This window comes from Osmerus eperlanus, chromosome 15, assembly GCF_963692335.1.
Source record: "Osmerus eperlanus chromosome 15, fOsmEpe2.1, whole genome shotgun sequence".
NCBI classification, from domain to species: domain Eukaryota; kingdom Metazoa; phylum Chordata; class Actinopteri; order Osmeriformes; family Osmeridae; genus Osmerus; species Osmerus eperlanus.
In genome coordinates, this window is record NC_085032.1 from 1,215,304 (window position 1) to 1,233,339 (window position 18,036).

Here is an 18,036-nt window from a genome sequence, read left to right on the forward strand (position 1 = left end):
GGCATTTCCACCCCATTGCCAAGGACCCATAAGGTCCGCCATGATGGATTTTCCTGTACAGTGATAATTTGGGAAAACATTCAAAATTGATCTCCTCTTACAAAAAAGGTCAAATTGACATGAAATGTTATACAGATATGAATATATACTTAAGACAGTTGAATCAAATACAAAATGGCTAAACGAAGGGTTGTAGGTTCAAAACCAGTCAAAGGCCATTTTTTCTTTTTTTGACAGAACGGTTTCTCGTCTTCTGGTCAATCCTCTGGTTGTAAAACATAGCAATGAGTGTTTATTTGAGCCCATAACAACACTCCGATCATCTGTTTAGCGAGACTGTGTAAACCACTGCAAAACAAGCCAGGTTTACCACAGTAGCTATCTACTTGGAGTCTACGCATGGTAGTGTCAGATTCACAACCGAGTTAGCTTTAATGAAGTATATTGATTGTTCAGGTGGATACCTTGCCTGTTGCGCAAATTCATTTCAGTAACCTAAGACAGGACAAATCGCCACTGATGGTAGGCATGATTTGAAATTCTCTTCCATGACAAGTTATGGCACCCCAAACAACCTTTTTAAAGCACTACGAGTAAGCTATTCTTTACAGCAGCAACCCAGTCATCCCGTTGTCCCGTTTTTATGTCCCATATATAAATATGACTAAATTACAGCTGTTTGAACTTTAACCAAATCTGACAATGCTTGCCATTGGAGAAATGTCTTATTTTGTAATACAAAAACTGAACATCAAAATATCTAAGACTGTGAATGGCTTAGTAGGATGAGACGCAATGCTGATGTGCAAAGGGTGGTGGGTTCTAATTCAGTCAGAGGTATTTATTTTTTTTATGACAGAAATTACAGTTTCAAGTCTTCTGGTTAATCCCAGTGTAACTATCTATTATGTCTATTTTACAACATTTTGCAATTTTGAAGGAGGAATCCGCCATTGCTGCTTGCAGCTAGATTTATTATTATTATTTGTGCGAGTGCAAATAATCGTTATGGTGCGACCTGTTTACATTTCTTTACAAAACGCTCACTAATTAGCCTACAGCACAGTATGTGTGTGAAGGATGACCAAGAAGGCATACGAGAACTGAGTAGGTTGCAAAATAATTATGGGTTTATTACTTAATTAAATCAACGGGTTAAACACATTAACAAAGTAAATTAAACCGGGTTTGTGAAAGCAAAACAATACCAAGTAACCATAACTATATTTAAGGAATCCCATATTCCACATCACATAATGCTTAACATACCATGATATGGGTATTAAGATAGGGTATTTGGCCTTAAAAGTAATACAACCGTTAAAAGAAATAATTTCATCAAATACCCCCACACTCCAGACAGGGATGGGAGCGTCCCACCCACTGTGGAACACCATTTAGGCACACGGTTTCCAGCCAGACACCCTTTACCGGGACACGACAGCCAATGACAAGACAAAATCAAGAGGTAAAAATGCTGAACCTAAACTAACAAGTATATGGGTTCAATAAAGGCAATAAAGTTGATATGGTCTAAGAAACAAAAGCTCTGTGATGTGCGTTATTTATGTGAATGGTGTTTCTGAATGTTAACATGCACATAATAGAAATCCGAAAGAAATATAGCTGCAAGCAGCGACGCGGGTTCCTCCGCAAAATGGTAAAATATTATAAACATGTACACTGTAGAAGATCGAGACTTGGACAACAAGAGAGCAAAACTACTTAATGTTTGGCCAACAACAATAGGCTGAACGGGGATTTGAACTCATGAGCATAAGGTTACTAGTCAGTCTCTCTAGCCTCTCTGCTACACACCAACTGCTGAGATCTTATGATTAGTAAGGGCTGAGTATTAACTTATTATAGGATACTGAAACTCTGCTTGAGTTGATCTCTTTCCAGACTCTCAGTCAATGCACAACTAACAATAGTCATGTGGGCAACTGGGCTAGGGCAGTGCTCATATTCAGCTCCTTGCGAATAGCCTGTGACACTACAGCAGCCGACTCTCTGGTCCCATTAAACTACACAACATGCACAATCAGGGTGACCAACAAGATTATATTAACTAACAAACAATAACATTACAAACATCTAACTGAACGAACACAACAACTGAAATCCCTCGCATGGCTGTTGTAACCAAACTATTTTCCACAAGTCTTTGCGTTTTTTGACATGCTGCACTGCATGCTGGGTACCCAAGGGTGCTGACGCTGATTATCTAGCTGTGCTCCGACTGCGTGATATGAGTATTAGTTTTTGGTCAGCTTTGGGACAAAGGTTAAGAAACGGTTGACATTTCAAGGTGAAATTGCATGAAATGGCGCATGGTATTTCAGAATGATGTCTGCCTGTTTAACTAAACAAGTAATCAAAATTATGACAGGCCAAAAGACTGTGCCTGGATTCAAACCTGTGACTTGCACTTTGTAGGACACCGTTTCGACCCATTGAGCTACCCTCAAGGATGAGAATACATGGTCAGTTACTGTACAAAAAAAAGAAGCCGTTTCTCCTGTAGCAAGGATTGTTCAATTCGGCCAAAGTTGTAATTCAATAGCTGTAATTCAATTATCTTTTGACATATCAAGGTGAAATTGCGCATGGTACTTCAGAACGATGTCATCCTGTTTAACTAAACAGATATTCGAATTTAAGACAGGCTCAACCACTGTAGCGGGATTCAAACCTACAACCTTATACTTAGCAGGTCACCGTCCCAGCCCATTGAGCTATTCTCAGTGTTGAATATTGTCATGTTCAGTTACTGTATGAAAAAGTAAGCTGTTTCTCCTGTGGTAAGCCTTGTTAGATTCAGCCAAGGTTGAAACAGCTCTAATTCAATCATATTTTGACATACCAAGGTGAAATTGTTTATGGTACTTCAGAGTGATGTCATCTTGAACCCTATTAGGTTTGAAAAACCATCATTCAAAATGACATTTGATTTAGTGACACAAACGTATTGAGGCAATGTGGAAATTTACATAAGTACACCCCTTTCAGCCATTTTGTATTTGATTCAACTGTCTTAAATAACGTTTTTAGATACATCCATGATACATATCTGTTCAAAATTTCAAGTCAATTGAAATTGACAGGAATATTGAAGGTTTTCCCAAATTATCACTGTACAGGAAAATCCATCATGGCGGACCTTATGGGTCCTTGAGGCTTTTTTGTTCCTCATGAAAAATGAGCCATGCACACCAAGTTTCAGAAGAATTGGAGCAATGGGGTGGAAATGCCATCACTTTGAAAATCGGACTTTAGGGCGTGGCCTGTGGCGCCCCCTACAGTCGAAGGTGTCCCATATTTGGTGTGGGGGTACCCACTTGGATGTAGTATCAATGTGCCAAATTAGAAAATGTGTTACCAATAACATGTTGAGTTATTGTGGCGCAAGGAGAAGAAGATTAATAATAATTATAATAATAAAACTAACAAATACAATAGGTTCCCTCCTCCCGGAGGAACCCTAATAATAGTCAAGTCCCTGTGTGGGCCACTGTTAGGCATCCATCACAATGTGCCTACTGTGAGCTGATACAGTGATCGGTCCACCATTCTGTCTAATGTTACATAACAAATTAAACTTCATCTTTAGGTTTTTAACTTTAATGCAGATTTTAGATTGGTTAATATTAGCCGTCAATCACTACTTGTCACTGCGCTCCGTTGTCTTAAATTGGTTAGTGTTGCACGAAAGTGCAATACACAAAAACATTTCCAAAGCACAACCGTTCAACCATGTTGCAACACAAACATCTTACTAAACAAATCCTCTTTTCTCAGAACTAACTGTCCTTTATAAAGTCTGAGTTGGAAAGTCTGAGTGTCCATCTGTGTAAGTATCTCCTACTGGTCCAAATTCTTCAAAAAACAAAGAAAAACAAAACAAAACTTACAACAAAGTCACACTACAAATTTATGTTAGGCAATGCCTAGGATTACATTGTAGCTTATAGGAATACATCCATACCAGTACATACCAGTAATAACAACATTGAATATAACTTGAATGCATTTTATAAAAACTAAACGTATAAACTCACAAAAAATAATAATGATATGACCCAGATGGTTTGACCTTGTAGTCTTGCAAAGCCTTTTCAGTGCTTTTAATCTGAAGGTGATAAATTAGTAATGCCTACGGTACTTGTTTTCTAGGAAAGAGGCCTCCTACTGGGGAAAAGAGACGTCTGCCAGACTTTGTTGCTTGGCGATGGAATGGCTACACTTGTCACAAGGACTAAAGCCAGCCCCTCACACAGCAAGAGACGACGAAGTCTCAAAGTCAAGGGTGGGCAGGAATGCCCTGAATAGGCAGTTACATAAAATCCTCAGGACCCTGTTGGACCAAAGAAAGAATGAGCAACCAAGGACCTGCTGGCCATCTGACAGATGTGGAAAGACTATCCAAATGTCAAACATGTCAGACTTTCAATAAGTCAATGACAAGAAAGGTTCTTCTGTGAGTAATATGATTAGAAGTATTAGAACTTCTAGGATTTTTTAACATAAAAAACGGTTCCTGTTGCGGAACATCTCTGTTCTAACAATATTATGTTTCAATACTCAAAATATGTTCTTTGAACAGAATTGTTTTTTACACAAACATAAAAATATATAGGTTCTGTGCCTTTAGTATACGATTAAAATGAGTAAATTTATCATCAAGGGCCTGCCTTAGTGACAGTGCTCCAGCAAAATCCATCAAATGCTGCTTTTATTCACAACTGCTTTTGCAACTGAAGAACCCGATACATTTTGCACTGTGGTGCTCATCACAGCTTACACTACCACACTTTAAAAGCAAATTGCAAAACTAAAAAGCAAAACAACAAACCTCTGCCCAGCCTACCCGAAGCCACACTGCTGCACCAGGGCTAACCCCCATGACCTGACCCAGATATTAACCCGGGCCTCCAGATGTGAGTGCACGATGAGATTACTCCACCACTGCATCCAGCTCCACATGCTTTTCTAATGAGGCATCCCAAAATGACCCTGGAGTCTGACGTCTGTCTGTTTCTCTTCCACTGCAATACAAATTGCAAAGGCTAGCCACCTAAGCCACTTTGTGAATACAATTTTTTTTTTTACAGTTTTCGCAGACATTTTGTTGACATATCAAGTCTCAACAAATATAAAATCTCTCTCTCTCAGAGAGATTTTATATTTGTTATATTCTAGTTACTAGTTATATATAGTAGCACATAATGTTATATACTATATACTAGTTATTACACTCACCGATGAAATGTATTTGATATATAATATCCTGATCATAGGTTGTGACAATGTTGGTATTTATATTTCACCTCAACCCTATCATCAATCCCTAATGCCATAGTAACTTTAGAGCTTGCAAGGTGAATAATCATGCAAAAAAAATTAAAGTGAAATTTCAGAAAAACAAGTCAAGTTGTTAAGATGGGCTACTAGAGAGTAACAAGATAATTAAAGAAGGTCATGTTATTGAAGTTCAAATTAGGCAGACTACCTGTGCAAATGTACACAGACCCCTTTGCCATAACCGCCTGTTACATTGCAATAAGTCAAATATTTTACCCTTTGTCAAAGCTAAATATATTATTTACACCGACAGTCCCATAACTTTCACTTGCTCATCATATCTACAGTCCCTCAGTCATGACCTAATCTTATACCGAATCACTCTGATATGAAAGAATTGAACTCTTTCTCTGCAACAATGTAGCTATTGTTGCATTGCATTCTTATGGTAGCTCAAATTTTCCATATGTGTTCTATGCAAGTTGGAAAGTTCACTACAAAATCACTGAATGCATGACAGTCATTGATGACGATTGATGGTATATAAACGGTGTGGGCCACAAGTAAGGCAAGTTTTATCGGCCAGGCTAAGTAGCTAGAATTTGCAAGAGACTAAGAAGGGAAAAATAAGATTAATGTTGTGACCTACTGTACCATTTTGATCCGATGTTACGAGGCACAAAGGAGTACCAAGATAACTCCTTTTGCATCTGACTTCCATTCGCCATGAAAATGTTCGGTGGATTTTCACATATTTTCGGGGATTTTCTGACAGTCTGTCTTTTTTCGGCGTGCTAAGCATTCAGATACACAAAAATGCAGAGGCTGCTTTTGCAGAAGGAATTGGTGATTGGAGCTCTGGGATCATATGGGCTTTTTGTCAGACGTTTTAAAGGGACATGGTACTGTAATAAGGGGAGTTTCCAACAACACAAACGGTATGTTTGCTGATCTTTGTATCAGGATGGCAAATTAAAAGATTTTCGGGAAGCGAAGAGAATCGGCACAAATAGCAGAATGCGCGCCTTCCAGCTGTGCGCTGACTGCGATTCTGGACGAGGACATTTGTGTGGCCTAGGTCTCAAACACTATTGAATGACACATAACCAATCATCTTTTTTAATATTCTGATTAACAGAAGTCTCGCAAATAATTGTCTCACAAATTTCCAAAACAATTTCATCAACTGTTTCTTCTTGGAGTTCGTGGGGGAATTCATTCTCCTGTAGCCAATGTTTAATCATCACGAACCCCACTTTTACATACCACACCACCACACAAGTAACTATTATCGAGTATTCCGCCTTACACACTTGTCCTGATTGTTCTTGCATTTCAAACTGCTAGCTGTGTTAAGGTGACAGTCGGTTAATCATTTTCAGAAGAGGCCCCTTTACAATTCAGGATTAACTAGCAGTTCACGCACCAGAACGACTTGGTGCAAACAGTGGTATTATAGCCTACTAGGTGAACATTCCGAGTTTCCAACAGACATCAGTTAATTCTGACCTTGGTTAATAATTGAAAGCATTTGTTTGACCCTATCTTAGGACTTAAATGATGGGTCGTACAAACGTAAGACAACAAACGTCTTCTAACTGCATGGGCTGTTGATAAAATGATTGTTGCCGCTGATAACCTACGCAGGCCTGTAGACAGCCCCCCTCCCCTGTTAAATGTCTAAATTTTAAGTACGTTTTTATTCACCTCAATTAAATACAAAATGAGGGGGAAAACTGCAAAAAAGGTCCACTTAATAAAGAAGAACCCCCTCCCTTTCACTACACTGTCTGCCGGCTGCGTGTTCATTAATTGCATCATTACTGTAATATTACACAATGACTGTTTCTTCAAAAATATTGACTATTTGTCTCTTTAATGTCTAAAGATAAAAATGAACCATTTTAAGGTAAGCTACATACGCAATTCTAGGGGGGAAAAGCAGATGGCGGAAAAGGCATAGGCTATTCTGGAGTTGTTACCTACCGATTTTGCTTTTATGTTAAGAAACAATGCCATCATTAGTTAAAGATGTCTACATGAAAAAGTACTGAACAAATATTCGAAAGACAAAGGCTTTTTATTCCCTTAAGATGTTGAAAACAATTCAACAATTTCATTGACAGCATACGTCATTATTACATTCATAATACAATCAGATATATTAGTCTTAAACAATGCAGTACTGACAAAATAACCATAGCTTTAAAGAAATGGGAGCATGACATCAAATTTACTAAAAGTAATTTCCCTTTTGTAGAAAGACCTTTCGAACTGTGCAGTGTAAGGTATTCATACACATTATACATGATGCTGTGATAACCAATAGTTCAAAACCCACTGGTAAATCAAACACTTATAAGAACTTGCTTGACATCATAGTAGTTTGTAATGTTACATTTAGTTTGTTCAGTGTATAAAACCAAGATGAACTCATTAAAATCCAGTAAAATTACAGTTTGGAATAACTCTCACAATTATTATTATTTTATTTTGTATAACTTTGCCCCCTATATGAAGTAAGTATAATATAGTACAACATAAGACATTGAATATATTTTGTTTTAATTTACAAAGGAGAACCTTTACAAAGCAATACAGGTTAAATGATTACATGAAAACAAACAGAAAAACTCTGACAGACAGTCCCCCCAGACTCTAGCTCAGCTGTACCTACTGCTGTGACTATGACGTCCATGTCTGGATGAGCTGTGACTGGAGGAGCAAGAAGACCTATGGGAAGGAAATACATTTAAAGAGAAAAAGTGCTCAGTGTATCATTCCGTTTAGAAGAGAGGATTCACGGGAGATCGAGGCTAAAGATTTTACGAGAACAAAATGTATTTGTATATATACTGTGGCTTACACTTAACAAGAGGGCTAAGCTGTTGACTGTCACCTGCCTATATGTCGTTGTCTTTATGAGGACTGTCCTCTTACCTGGAGTGGCGGTCTGAGCTTCTGTAGCTGGTACTCCGTCTATAACCTCGATATCTCCTGCTTGTGCTCCGGCTGCGACTGGAGTAGCTGTAATTGGAGTCTGACCTGCATAACCACAAACAGGTAAAAAATCACCACAGTGATGTTGGCACAACAAAATTGTATTACACAAAGTAGCTATTTATTCCAACCAGTATGGTAAGAATGTTTAACGAGTATGTCAGGGAGTCAGGTGGCTGAGCGGTTAGGAAAGCGGGCTAGTAATCTGAAGGTTGCCAGTTCGATTCCCGGCTGTGCAAAATGACTTTGTGTCCTTGGCATTTCACCCTACTTGCCTCGGGGAGAATGTCCCTGTACTTACTTTAAGTCGCTCTGGATAAGAGCGTCTGCTAAATGACTAAATGTAAATGTATGTGCAGTGTTGATTGTACAGACAACATCGTTTTCATATTTTATTATGTTTTATTTGGTGACTGTAAATTCATTGTATATACCTGGACCTCCTGTGCCGACCGTACGAGCGACTCCTGGAATGGCTTCTACTGTATGTCCGACTGAAGGAACAAATGAGAAGAAATTACCAGCCACTTTACTGTACTGTAAATCATACAGAAAAACACAATTTGAATACAGGCAGTTATAAGTTGCAGACATGCAACATAAACTTCTTGTATGTGTGACAGACATAGAAGATTTGTCTGTTTTACCAGGTGTGTATATTATGTTCTCAATGATAAGGAGGGATGTTATATTTTTTGGCAAAAGAGTTCTGTAGTCTACTTCTGGATTAAGACAGCACTGTACCTGCAGCTCCTGTAACTGCCATATGTACTGTTGCGAGACCGAGACCTCACTCGACTGTGTCTCTTTCGACTACTGGTGTGACTCCTAGGGTGAAGAAAATCATTTTAAAATAAGTACAGAGATATTTAAGGCCATAATTTGAAGTTCAATAATAAAACAAAATCAAGCTCAGACTGTAGCTTAAGCAGTAAGTTGTGCGCAAAATGACCAAAATCAATAAAGCGAATCATCCTTTCAGTAGACTCCACCACATAAATGTTTCTCCAACCTTGAAGAAGAGCTGGAGCTCCATGACCGACTCCTGGATCTGCTGTAGAACTTTGACCGGCCTCTGGAAAAGGACCTTTGGCTGGAGACTGAGCCAGACTTTCTGGTGGACCAGCTCCATGACCCTCCCCTGTTTCTAGTCTCAGACGGGGATCTCTCCTCACTGGAGCTGTCTTGGTTCCTGGGCCTCTGGTTTAGTCTGGCAGTCTTTCGGACCTCGTCAAATAAGGATCCAGGCCGGACCCGGCTTTTACTTTTAATTTCTATCCTGAACCCTTGGGATGCCATGTTTTCCTGTGTTCTTGTGTTCTTTATAGCCACTGGGGTTGGGTTTTCTGCCTGGACAGCTGCCATTCCTTTTAGAGGCTTCCATTTGAGGTCAAACACAGCTCTGGTAGTTTTTCCTTGGACAATTTCTCCATGTTGTCCGCTAGCTACCATATCTGTGGATCCAGAGGTTAAAGACTGTTGTTGATTGAGAAGAGGTTGAGGCAGAGTATCACAATCATCTGTTCGTTTGTGCGAGGAGGTTGTGAAAGTATTTTCATTTAGTTTGTTTGAAAGAACAGGAGGCTCAGGGGTGCTCTGTTCTGGGCTGCAGAGCTCCATATCATCTAAGGACTCAGTGTTATCTAGCATCTTTGGCAAATGTGAACTGCAAATTCCCATTTTGTTATCAGAGATATCTTTGCATGCACATTGTTTTGAGTTAGCTTGAACACTTTGTTTTGCGTTCAGTTCTTTGGTCATCTCTTGCTGGTATTCCGTACATGAAGGCTTTGGCTGTTTTGAAACATTATTGCCCTGGCAGACATACTCAAGGCCAGGAGACTTGCCTGGTTTTCCTTTGACATCTCTTGCTAAGTCACCCTTAACAGAGACAAGTTTCTGGTTTGGACATTTCTCTATCTGAGAATCGTCTTCCTCCTCTTCCTCCCCAAACTCCAGTGGTGGCTGCCAGTGGAATGTTTCTCTCAGATTATGAAATTTACTCTTGGATATCTTTTCCTTCAATCTGTGAGAGCTTAGTTTTGTGACGCTTCTCCTCTTGTGTTTATGCTTCCGTTTAGCCTTCTTACGGATCTTGTACTTCTCCGTTTCTGCTTCCCTCTCAGGCTTTTTTATCAATTTGATGTGTAAACGCACAACGTTGTCTTTCTCTGACTCTGAACTGGCCTCACCCTCCTCTTTCTCCGAGACATGTTTATGCTCAGTGGCTACCATCTTGTTCTGCATTTTCACAGATTCACTCTCAGAATCCCACCCTACATGAACTGTCAACTTCTTGTCAAGAATTGTGTCAGCTTTCCCTAGTTTTTTTGGGAGGGGGTTGTTTTTGCCAAGTTTATCCCCATCACCATCCACTTCAGATTCACTATTGTGCTTCGCCAATGGCAATGATTGGATACGTTTTGCCTCCTCTTCTTGGGAATGGCTTCCATCCATTGATGGCTTCAAAGGGCTGCATCCCGTTGAGGTGTTACGTCTGAGATCAGGACTGCATTCCCTCCTTGATTCATCTACAGACTCTGAAATAGGATTTGGAGTATTGGGGATGGTAATATGCTTATCTAAATTATAGATTCTTTTCAGAGCACTGTAATACCACTTCCATCCTTTGTCTAGAGACTTTCTTTTATAACTGCTTCTCTTTCGAGAGTCATTGGAGTCAGACCTACTGTAAGAGGATGACAGGATGTCATAATGACCCGGAGATCGCAACCTAGACCTGGATCTCCGCCTACTTTTGGATTGACGATACGATCGACTGTACGTACTGCTTCTGGACGACCCACTGCGTGACCATCTCTTGCACTTGTGCCTCTTGTTTTTTTGGCTCCTTTCACTGTGGGAATTTTCTGGGTATTGTTTTTGAGTAATCAAGGGTTTGACCTCTTTCGAAGTCGAACCATTGGCGGCCTGCTCAAAAATGGCTAGAGAAGTTGTGTCCATCTTTGGGGCCTTGATCTCCTGGATGCGCACATAGGAAGGCTTCCAGGGCTTCTGGTCAGGTTTCCACCGTGAAGGCGGGGGACTGTCACTCATGGGGATGACAGGGGTAATTTCAGGGGTTGGGGTGGAAGTGACAAATGTAGTCTTGATCTCTCCACACTTGACTGATTCCTGGACCAGGTTCTCTGGCTTTGGTTTGCCAATGTTGGCAAGCTTGGCCATTCTGGGGGATCTTGGAGATATTGATGAACTGTACCTGGACCTAGATCTTGATCTAGAGAGTGACCGGGATATGGCTCGAGACCGAGACATAGATCTACTCCTGGAACTAGACTTTGAAAAGGAGCTGATCTTCCCACGAGATATGGAACGACTGAGAGAGGACAACCGAGAATTGGAATGCGATTCCCTACAAAAGGAAGACCGATATCTCTTGCCTCTCTTCTTCCTAGGGGAGCATCTTTGTGTGTATTGAAAGTGGGATGGCGATTGGGATACACTTTCAGGGTGGCTGGAAACCTTTGAGTCTCTACCCGAGGACAGGGATTTCTCAGCCTCAGAGACAACAGGTTTGCGTTTGAAGCTTTTGCGTCTCTTGGCATGTTTGTGCTTTTTAGCCTTCTTCTTGTGTTTAGCCTTTTTCTTTTCTTTCTTGTGTCTGTGGTTCTGGCTGGACCTCTCAGAGCTGTCGTCCAAAGAGCACCTGGTTGACAGAGACCATGCAGAGTCACTGTCATCCCATCTGCTTGAAGAACGGTCATTAAATCTGTTAAAATAAAACATATACTATCAGTAGAAGGTCTGACTATGGAGCCCTATAATATTAAATATGTATCGTCACAATCTGGATATATTTTAAAACTTTGGAATACTTTTCTCCTTTTCTCCACTTCTCAACACTCGGAGGCTGATAATTCTTAGTTCTCTGCATCTCCTCTTTCCAGTGTGGTGGAGTTTCACTGTGTCCCCTCTCTTCCTCAGATGCAGAGTGGGACTTCGACCCTGGAGGCGTATGATACCTCTGCAGAGAGAATCAACCAACAGCAGAAAATGGCTACCATTGCGCTGACTTACTGACTTTACAGACAGCACCTGCTCTTATTCTGTATAACTTTCTACGCCTAGTTCACAATGGCCGTGTTTATTCATTACCTTACTTCCATGAAGACAACATAAAAGATTTGCATGAGGGGACTAAAATGAGATAGGCAGTTATACTGGGAAAAATAGGCAAAGACAGAGGCCAAAACATCGGAAAAATAAATTGGCAGGGATATTTTTATTTGAACCTTTTCCGGGGAAGCACTGAACAAATATTATCAAATATTTATCTTGTAAACAATTAAAATGAGTTAAACTGAGCAATACAAAAGCTGCAGCCTTTAGACAGGAATGAGAGATTACCATTGTCCCTCTGCCTTTGATCTTGCGTCCAGATTTTGTGATTGTCGGTTTTACGTCATTTGGAAGGGTAGATGCTTCTTGAACCATACTGAAAAAATCAATGTAATGTTCATTCAATGGTTAGAATATTCGTTTTTATAATTGATAAAACTTAATATTTATATTTTGTTTGACAAAACAACCTTCTTCAATTATCACTCATTTAATAGTAATTCCCCAAAATATAACTTGCCCTGTGTCCCTGTGGTAAACATATTGCTAACAGCAAGAACACATACATGTATGGCTCCTGTTCCTGTGTGGGCATGTCCCTTCTAAGTAAAAAACGGTTCTCTGGCACTGGTGGGATCTCCTCTGGTCGAACTACAGGTTTTTCTCTCTTCACAACCTGCTCCTTCTCTCCATACTCTCCCTCCTTTTCTTCTGCCACCACCATGTCTCCATCCACAGGCCTGTGTAAGGCAGCAAAGAAACTGGTTAAACAAAATATTTAACAAATTCATAATTTCAGGTGGGACGTCACCTTGCATTGTTGTAAAGTGAATGTTTGAGGATCAACTATGGAAATTCACCTTCTTAAGGTAGGTGGTGCTCTATCATTAGGGGTCCCCCATTTTGATATGCCCCTTCTCTTCTTTGACCGCTTGCTCTTGGTGCTGCTCTTGCGGTGTCTTTGTTTTTGGTCTGATTCACTATCAGACTCCATGGGTGAGGAGGATTGAGAAGTGTCCTGAGAACTAAGGGAGGAGTCTGCAGAGTAGGATGTTCTTTTTCTCTTGGTCTCAAGAACTGTGGAAAATGTACAGTGAGTCCTATTAGATGCTTCTACATTCTTTCTTTACAGACAATATAGAGGATAGGTTGAGATTTAAGGGTATACTGTAAGCACCTAGACCAGATTAATTTAAAATCACAATATTAATGATTGAAAGGTGATGACAAGTTCAAACGCCAGCAGTTATTTCTAGGCTGGCATTATGAAGCCATACTATCGGCTTCTCCGTTGCTTGGAGCATTGATAAAACGGCTTGCCATTTTGGAGGTCCATAAAAGCGTTAACAGTAGTCTGAGAAAATAGTGGCAGCTGCCAACTTCACTCCATGCAGACTGCATCACTAATACTCAGGTTACATACCTGTATCAAAATGTTATCCTCTTACAGAAGATCTCTCTCTTAAAATTAACCAGTTACATTAATGCTGTGGGCAACATCAGCCACAAAGTTATTTATAAAGACTCTGAAATCTGAGAGTCAGGTGGCTGAGCGGTTAGGGAATCGGGCTAGTAATCTGAAGGTTGCCAGTTCGATTCCCGGCCGTGCCAAATGACGTTGTGTCCTTTATTATATAAGGCACAGTTTAAAGGCAGAGTCAGTAATGTTGTTGAGACACACTTTTTGTCATATTTGCTTAAATTAACTTCACAACTTGACTGCAACCAATAAATATAAAGCTTTGACAGTAAAATTAAATACATTTGTAATCTGTGGGCATCCCAGGACTGTAATAAGCATGATCAATCCGTGCAAAATGACGTTGTGTCCTTGGGCAAGGCATTTCACCCTACTTGCCTCGGGGGGAATGACCCTGTACTTACTGTAAGTCGCTCTGGATAAGAGCGTCTGATAAATGACTAAATGTAAATGTAAATCTATTGTTGAGCAGAGCCATTCACAGCTTGATCAACAAAAACGCTTGACTTGGGGGAAAAAACTACAATTTAATTGTGTCTCGGTCAAACATTGGCCCTAAAGAAATATAGGATTAGAGAGAGACATACACTTACCATCATTAGCAGACTTTGTGATCAGCTGTCCACAGTCAATCACTCTGACATCAGCATAGGGCCTGCTGGCAGAATCCGTTTTTAGCCCCTCAATTTTCTTTATCACCTCAAAACCTGAGATGACCAATCCAAATACCACATGGACTCTGCAGGGACATTAAGACAGTTTGGGCTGTATTAAATTGATTGAAATGTCACCATAATTTGACTTAAGTACAATTAATATTACAAATCATACAAAATAATTTAGTTCAGAAAAAGCCAAACACACCCATCTAGATGAGGTGCTGATTTGGTTGTGCTGCAGGAGAATCAGAATCAGGAGATGCAAGTCATACATTGACCCAGGTCATCAAAAAAATATGGTCGTTGTGACATGTAGAGAGAGAAAAGAGGGACAGAAAAGAGGGACAGAATGATAATAAACCAAACAAGGTAACTTCAAATAAAACTGGCATAATGTGGATGATTTTTTGATTCTTTGCAGATATGTAAAATCATTACTCTTTCAGTAAATAAACTATTTAGGACAGATGCAGAAGGGGCAAAATAATTGGAAAGATTAACATGTTTGTATATTGAAGTACACTGTACTGTAACAGTTAACATCAACTACCACTTTGAAAACAGTATGAAAATGTATTAGACCATATCAGAAATATATATCGACATCATTCAATTTTGTAATTGTGTTTTGATAAAAACTGGTTCTTCCAGGCCCAATAACACATTCTGTACAATGGATCCATCAGTTCTGGATTTTTTCATAGGATTACTGAGTTGTTACGGTCCATCTTCTTTGCCATGTTCTGCTTCTGGCATCATTGTAAAACAGGGGTGGGGAACGTCCAGCCCGCGGGCCGCATACGGATCAAAATCATTTGGTCCGGCCCGCCATGGCACTGCAGGAACCATATTATTAGGTGCATTATTCGTTGGCAGCAGCACTATTTTAATATGTGGAAGAAGACCGTGGAGGCGCCCAAAAATTTCGCTTGCACGCTCTGCGTGCTCACATTAAGTGTGGAATTCCTTTCTAGCAAATCAAACCCAGAATACGTTGTTGGTTTGGGCTAAGCCCCGAATGTTTACAACGTATGGCTCCGCGCCTGATTAACACTCAGATCGATAAGCAGTCTCAAAAATGGTAGCAATATAAAAAATAATACGATCCCTTTCCGTAATCATGATACCCCCCAAGAAATGTTCGATGCACCCCTAGTCAAAGCAGGCTGCATCCGCACCAGCTAACATCACAAACCTCACCAAAGAGAAGCAGTTCCAGCCATCGCATTAGGGGTGAGTTAATTAAATGTTTGACCAAATATAGCAGGCACATTTTTAAGTTGATAATTCTGTACGGCCCCTGAATGGTTTTATAAATATCCAAATGGCCCTTGGCAGAAAAAAAGTTCCCCACCCCTGTTGTAAAACAACCAACTATCATAGAACTTAATGAGATTGAGTTTGTTTTACAAAAGTTAACTCAAATACTCATGACACACGAGAATGAGAAACACAGCCTTGGAGAGACACATTACCTTTGAAGAGCAGGATGCTAGAGTTTCTGCAAATTTTACAAAAAAACGGCAAGAGAAATTGAAACTCATTTGTAGGCACAACGAACGAATCCATGTATCTCTGCACTATTGTCGTTCTAATTGCAAGCTGAAAAGGGGAAGAGGATGTTCAATCCAAAATGATACCACACATTCTATTCAAAGGAGAAACAGGGCTCATCCAAAAGTAAAAGCAGAAAAAGTAAAGACCCAAGAAAAAAATTATTGCCTGCCTTTTTCATGAACTGATGGTGTCTGATGAAGAAGACAAACTGTACAAAAACATAAATGGTAAAGTAACAAACGGCCAGTTTAAATCCGTTTTCTAAGTCAGTTTTAATCTTTATTTGTTTTCATAGAAGATACACGGGCTAGTAGGACGTTAAAGGGATCATTGACTGCAAAACCGAGTTTACCTTGTCGAATAGTTGAATAACGACAGTTCAGTGGGTAAAATGGACATACAGTGAACCTGAAAGTCCATTGACACCTCTTTTCCTACGCAAATCTCACAATTTGAAAGTGCTACTGCTATCGGTTTCAAAAAATCGTTTTGTGACGTCACAACGGTGGCTGCACCTTTTTTGGCTCTGGTCTGTACCTTTGTCCCGCCACAAAATTTGCTGCGCGCAGCTTTGTGTACTTCCACGGGAATTACGGTATTTTTCGGAAATAAAACCGCGGCTTGTACCCCGATTTTACAATGTTCTACAAGGAGACAAAAACATCACACGCCATTGTGCTACAAAGTCTCTTTGCACACAAGGAATACTGAACACAGAATCATTCTTCTACAAGATAACAGTTACATCTTTAACTTTTCTAACATTGTACAGCTTATATTTTGAAGCTGCGTATAGCCCGGTTTTAGAACAAAAAAGTGGCTTCATATCAAGATATCTACAGACCGTGCAGCTAATTTAATGCTCAACACTGGAACAAGGGCTTATTAAAAGAGGAATTATTTACTGTGTAGTCTCAGTTACACTATCAGGGCTTGGAAATACAGTGACTTGCTAAAGTAGGCAAATGGCTAGTAGAACATAACATTTCATAATAATTTCAGTAAATCAAACAGCTGCAAGACCCAGTGAAATGTTATATACAGCTAGCAAACCAACATTAGCTAGCATTGCTAACGACATTGGCAAATTCAACTTCGGTAGGTTATTCTCAGGATTTGCAAGCTAGCTAAACTTATACTATATCTAAAATAATTTTGTAAACATAACAATGGATTTTGCCACGCATGGACATACTATCCACAACCGAAGTGTGTTACAGCATGCTGTAAGATCGCCTATAGCCTACTGCTTGGTATCATTGTTCCAGTATCAAGTGCGGCATATATTTCAGTGCGGGTTAAAATCCGATTTACAAACACAAAGCTCCCATTCTGATGGGGTGCGGATTATAGAAAATGCGGCTTGTTTTCCGAAAAATACGGTACAAAGAAGAAAGTTTGGAAGTTTTTCAAGGATATTGAAAATTGACTACGGTCGTAAATGTGTTCCAGGCTGTACAGGGAATGCTGACACTTTTCATTGTCTTCTCAAGGAACCACTCGACGGGCATGGCTGATTTTTGTCTATGAGAAGATCCATGTGAAGTTCGACGCTCAATTATTAATTTGCTCAAACCATTTCACCAAAGACAGTTTTGAAAACCTTGGACAATATAAAGCAGGATTTGCTAAGCCGCTGTTGCTGAACGACCGTATGCTAATCACAACCGCAAGCTGTAAGTATGATTTTGTCGCTAAGAGTTATTAGCAATGCTAACGTATCCTGTATCTAGCATAGGTAGGATGTGTGATGATTTAGTTTATTGGCAATGGGGCTAACGTTATTTCATTTTCCTGACTGTGTTTCATTCGAATAAATAACCTGTGTTGGTAAATCTACAATTCACGATGCATGTTTGGCTATGTTGCGTCTTTGCTCCGCAGATTCGCTCCTTGTAAACCAACCAATCAGCGCGCAGCTCATCTATATATTCATGAGCATACCATAAAAGGGAG

At 39.9% G+C, this 18,036-nt stretch overlaps 2 protein-coding genes across 4 annotated transcripts in view; both read right to left on the reverse strand.

The window, feature by feature from the left end:
- LOC134035288 (zinc finger and BTB domain-containing protein 47-like) overlaps nt 1–6,130 on the reverse strand; it is a 43,131-nt gene extending 37,001 nt beyond the window's left edge. For both annotated transcript variants that reach the window (XR_009932336.1, XM_062480279.1), the window contains exon 1: nt 5,959–6,130. Coding sequence is in view for 1 of the 2 variants with exons in the window: in XM_062480279.1 (XP_062336263.1) it covers nt 5,959–5,961 (3 nt within the window). In the remaining variant the exon portion in view is untranslated. The remainder of the gene's footprint in view (nt 1–5,958) is intronic.
- A 1,239-nt stretch (nt 6,131–7,369) lies between these two features.
- The window catches only part of nktr (natural killer cell triggering receptor), a 52,133-nt gene continuing 41,466 nt past the window's right edge, over nt 7,370–18,036 (reverse strand). For both annotated transcript variants that reach the window (XM_062480313.1, XM_062480312.1), the window contains 11 exons: nt 14,729–14,758; nt 14,458–14,603; nt 13,245–13,461; nt 12,951–13,124; nt 12,673–12,760; nt 12,141–12,289; nt 9,317–12,034; nt 9,049–9,132; nt 8,739–8,798; nt 8,245–8,349; nt 7,370–8,037 (listed from right to left, as the gene is read on the reverse strand). In XM_062480313.1, the coding sequence (XP_062336297.1) occupies nt 7,968–8,037; nt 8,245–8,349; nt 8,739–8,798; nt 9,049–9,132; nt 9,317–12,034; nt 12,141–12,289; nt 12,673–12,760; nt 12,951–13,124; nt 13,245–13,461; nt 14,458–14,603; nt 14,729–14,758 (3,841 nt within the window). In that variant the 3' untranslated portion in view covers nt 7,370–7,967. The remainder of the gene's footprint in view (nt 8,038–8,244; nt 8,350–8,738; nt 8,799–9,048; nt 9,133–9,316; nt 12,035–12,140; nt 12,290–12,672; nt 12,761–12,950; nt 13,125–13,244; nt 13,462–14,457; nt 14,604–14,728; nt 14,759–18,036) is intronic.